Source organism: Monopterus albus, unplaced genomic scaffold (assembly GCF_001952655.1).
Source record: "Monopterus albus unplaced genomic scaffold, M_albus_1.0 scaffold220.1, whole genome shotgun sequence".
NCBI classification, from domain to species: domain Eukaryota; kingdom Metazoa; phylum Chordata; class Actinopteri; order Synbranchiformes; family Synbranchidae; genus Monopterus; species Monopterus albus.
In genome coordinates this window covers 553,624-557,193 of record NW_018128100.1, presented here as the reverse complement: position 1 = coordinate 557,193, position 3,570 = coordinate 553,624, and the positions used below count along the sequence as shown (strand labels likewise).

The 3,570-nt window shown below is 39.5% G+C and overlaps 2 protein-coding genes across 2 annotated transcripts in view; both read left to right on the top strand.

Annotated features, from left to right (window-relative positions):
* Positions 1-1,675, top strand: part of LOC109971298 (CD109 antigen-like) — a 19,699-nt gene extending 18,024 nt beyond the window's left edge. The window contains exons 28-29 of the mRNA XM_020619445.1: positions 835-900; positions 1,427-1,675. Coding sequence (XP_020475101.1) covers positions 835-900; positions 1,427-1,642 — 282 coding nt within the window. The 3' untranslated portion in view covers positions 1,643-1,675. The remainder of the gene's footprint in view (positions 1-834; positions 901-1,426) is intronic.
* Positions 1,676-1,840: 165 nt separating this feature from the next.
* On the top strand, positions 1,841-2,849 carry LOC109971297 (CD109 antigen-like). The gene is made up of 3 exons (XM_020619444.1): positions 1,841-1,999; positions 2,074-2,176; positions 2,656-2,849. Exons 1-3 carry the CDS (start codon positions 1,877-1,879, stop codon positions 2,847-2,849), a joined length of 420 nt encoding a protein of 139 aa, XP_020475100.1. The 5' UTR covers positions 1,841-1,876.
* The last annotated feature ends 721 nt before the right edge of the window (positions 2,850-3,570 follow it).

Here is a 3,570-nt window from a genome sequence, read left to right as displayed (position 1 = left end):
CTCTTTGCCTCGAAAAAACAAGAATTTTCTGACATCCATCTACAGGAGGAATTAGTCATTGTTCAGATAGTGTAGCTATCACTCATGGAAACTTTACTTACTGGGACACGTGACCGAGTACAAGTGATCTAGGGACGCCGATGGTCAGGGCCGAGGGAGCGAAACAGAGTGAGGGAGGTGAGAGAGGCAGGTGAAGCCGGGCAAACCTGACAGTAGGTTCACCCAAAAAGCTTTGTCCTTCATTTGTTTCACTTGACTTTGTGAAATTACAAATAGCTGAAAGCTTCTGGTATTTCTTTAAAAACAAGCCAAGTTCAGGGAAAAAACATTTTATGTAAGAAATGTTTTCTTTCTGATCCCTTAAGATTCACCCTGAGACCCCAGACTTGGGAACCTCTGCATTATAAAATGTCTTGCACTTATATACAGTAGCACAAATCAGATTGCTTCACATTCCACCTATTCACAACTAAAATCTAGTCCAGCCGGTGGTGCTGCACCAAAAGGTCAGTGCTTTCAAGGTTCAGCCTTGTAGGAGCAATACATAGTAAGTCAATAAAACATAGTCTTGTGGTTGTTGAGATCTAGATCTGCATCAGCATGGACAAACTGAGTCAGCACCCATCAGCCATCTTTAATAAACTGAAACCTTACTGGGTTCTGGGTTGAACCCTCACTTGACAGTATTTGTCATTTGAGATTCAGATATAAAACTTAAGTAGAAATATAAAATCTACATTTTAGGGCTGTTAGAAGTAGAGTACAATAACTTTTTTGTTTAAAAAATGTATTTAAAGGTGTGAATTAGCTGAGTTTCCTCTTGTTTTGTTTCAGCTGGAGCTAGAGGGGGACCTGGACCTCCAGGTGACTGCAAAGGGTTATGGACTCGCTCTGTTTCAGGTAGTTTCACACCAGTCTAACAGCAAACACCTGACCTCTGAGTCACAACCCACATTTGTGGGGATTCAGGCCTGGTGTTCTGCTCATTGACACTATTTCCCAACAAGGCAAGTCTGTAAATAACTGAGTTTCAAGCATAAAGTTTAAAAAAAGCTGAACCAATCAGAGCTTTGTAGACAGGATAAAGAGTCAGGACATCGGCTGTACAGGCTGATGTTAGTCAACTTTAAAAAAACCATTTGAAATAAATCTATTCAGTCATTCTGACAAACATGAGGTTAACTGCTCCGAGCAACTGCTACCACAGCTCCTGTGTCGACTGAACAGGTTTGCTACTTGACTCGCTGCCGATCAGTCTGAAGAAAATGAAACTAAAGTTAAGGAATTTACAGAAATAATCTGAACAGAAAGAATATTTAATGAGTTTTTAGTGACAAACACCACCTCCTGTTGGTCACATGACAAACATCCTTAAACTCCAGCTATTGTAACAGAACAACATGAAACATGAGAAAATGTGTGAAATAACCAATATATGACCATGGCAAAAAAAAAACAACTTGCTTGTGCATTTTCCTTCTTTGTCCTCGTCCCCCAGCTGAACGTGTTTTACAACATCAGGAACAATGAGCTGACAGAGAGGAGACGACGAGATGTCAGCGAACGCGAGGCATTTCATCTGGAAGTCAAGCTGTTGGACAAAGAACTAGACTCAGCTGATCTGTTCATCTGCAGCAGGTGAGCAGCTCGGCTCTGACACGCACCCAGTTTCCATAAGAACCTTTTAAAAATTGTTATAAAAAGGATGCTCGTTATTTAGCAGTAGTTTAAGCCGTCATATGTGACATCTCATTTTATTTTACAGTCTGTTCCTATGTATGTATGATAAATTAGAGTCCTGGTAATTTATGGCACCTGATAAAAACATTCCTTACCCTGCAGCCTGTCAAAGGGTCTGGGTCTGAATGCCACGGGCATGGCCATCATAGAGGTGGGTCTGCTGAGCTGCTTCAGTCTGGCACCGGACGGCATCCAGACCAACACCTATCTGAAGAACGTAGAGACGAAGCCAGAATTAGTCATCTTGTACCTGGACTCTGTAAGCTTCACTGAAACAAACTGCAAAACAGATGTACTGAAGGTGTCAGTGATGAGATTCAAATGTGTTTCCAGGTGACGACAGAGGAGATGTGTCTGCAGGTTCCTCTGGTCATGTACTGTAAAGTCGCCCAAGGCCAGAAAGCATCTGTCGTCATCTATGATTATTATGAACCAAGTAAGGAGTCCCGTAATCATTCTTAACTTTTTTGCACAGTTACTACACCTCACTACTGAAGCCCTGAGAGGCAAGTCCGATCTATTTTTTTCCTCTCCTGTGTTTATGACCCAAGACCAGGTGGAAAGAAGTTTTTGCCTTGCTAATCTTTCTGAGTTACTTAATTTTTTCACCATCTGTAAAATAGAGGAATCATTTTTCAGGTTGAAAAACAGTTTTGCCAGGATCACTGTTCCAAGTTCCAAGATATCAGAAAGACCTCTATGTATTCCTCAGTAAAGTGTGTATATTATAAATGGTACATCACTGGGAAGTACTGCAATGTTTTTTTTCTAGCTCACTGGTCTTGTAACCACAGGTGTCCAAGTTGAAATGCTGAAAATTTGACAGTGAATTTAAGTTACAGAAAACTACAAGAAAAAAGCCAAAAACAAACTTATTTGTAGAACTGAACTGTTGACCTCTGACCTTTCTCTCAGGACGGAAGACGGTGAAGATGTACTACTCAGAGTGGAGGAGCAGCATGTCCACCTGCTCCTTCTGTGGCGAAGACTGCAGTGAGTGCAGACAAAACGACTACTCCGTGTTCAGCACGTCGTCACACAGCAGCCAACAATTCCTACCGACCACTTTACTATTTGCTCTGCTTGTCCTGCTCAGAATAATGATTTGATTTGATTTATTCTTTCAAGCATGTAGAGACAGTTGATATGTCAACACACATAATTTTACACATATCCAACAAATAATCTAATATACAGTGGAATAACCTTTGCTATTTTCATATTATTGGGGAACTGACCAAGTCGAAACGACATGTTAAAAATATGGGTTAATGGTTTGCATATCCCCTCAATTACCCATTTAACAGTTGTCATAGTGATACCATCACTATCACTAGATGTTTTGTTACCACATTTATTCACTATCTCTATAATTTCCTTTTCAACTATGGGCTTCAAAAACATTGAACTCATGTTCCTTTCGATTATATTATTATTTATAGTGACGGATGTATCATCTGTACAAATGCTTCTTGCTAAACCAGGACCAACATTCACAAAGAGCCTATTAAACTTATCTACTACATCCTCCAATCTATTGACCGGTGTATCATTGGCCATGAAATATTGAGGGTAGTTACTCCTGCTGGTACTGTTTCTAATCAATTTATTTAATATATTCCAAGTACCTCTCATATTATTTTTATTATCCTCTAATACTTTAGAATAATATTGTTTCTTACATCTCCTCAAAATCTCAATTAATTTGTTCTTATATGACTTACATTTTTCTTCCGCCTTCTTTGATCTGTACTTTATGAATTCCTTATATAACACATTCTTCTTTTTACATGCATTCTGTAATCCCTTACTCATCCACGGTTTCCCACT

Bases quoted from the DNA above. Each gene is read 5' to 3' on its own strand.
- LOC109971297 (XM_020619444.1), top strand. From the start codon at position 1,877: ATGGCCATCATAGAGGTGGGTCTGCTGAGCTGCTTCAGTCTGGCACCG. The intron at 2,000-2,073 runs GTAAGCTTCACT...ATGTGTTTCCAG, and splicing joins TCATCTTGTACCTGGACTCT to GTGACGACAGAGGAGATGTG. The intron at 2,177-2,655 runs GTAAGGAGTCCC...CCTTTCTCTCAG, and splicing joins CTATGATTATTATGAACCAA to GACGGAAGACGGTGAAGATG.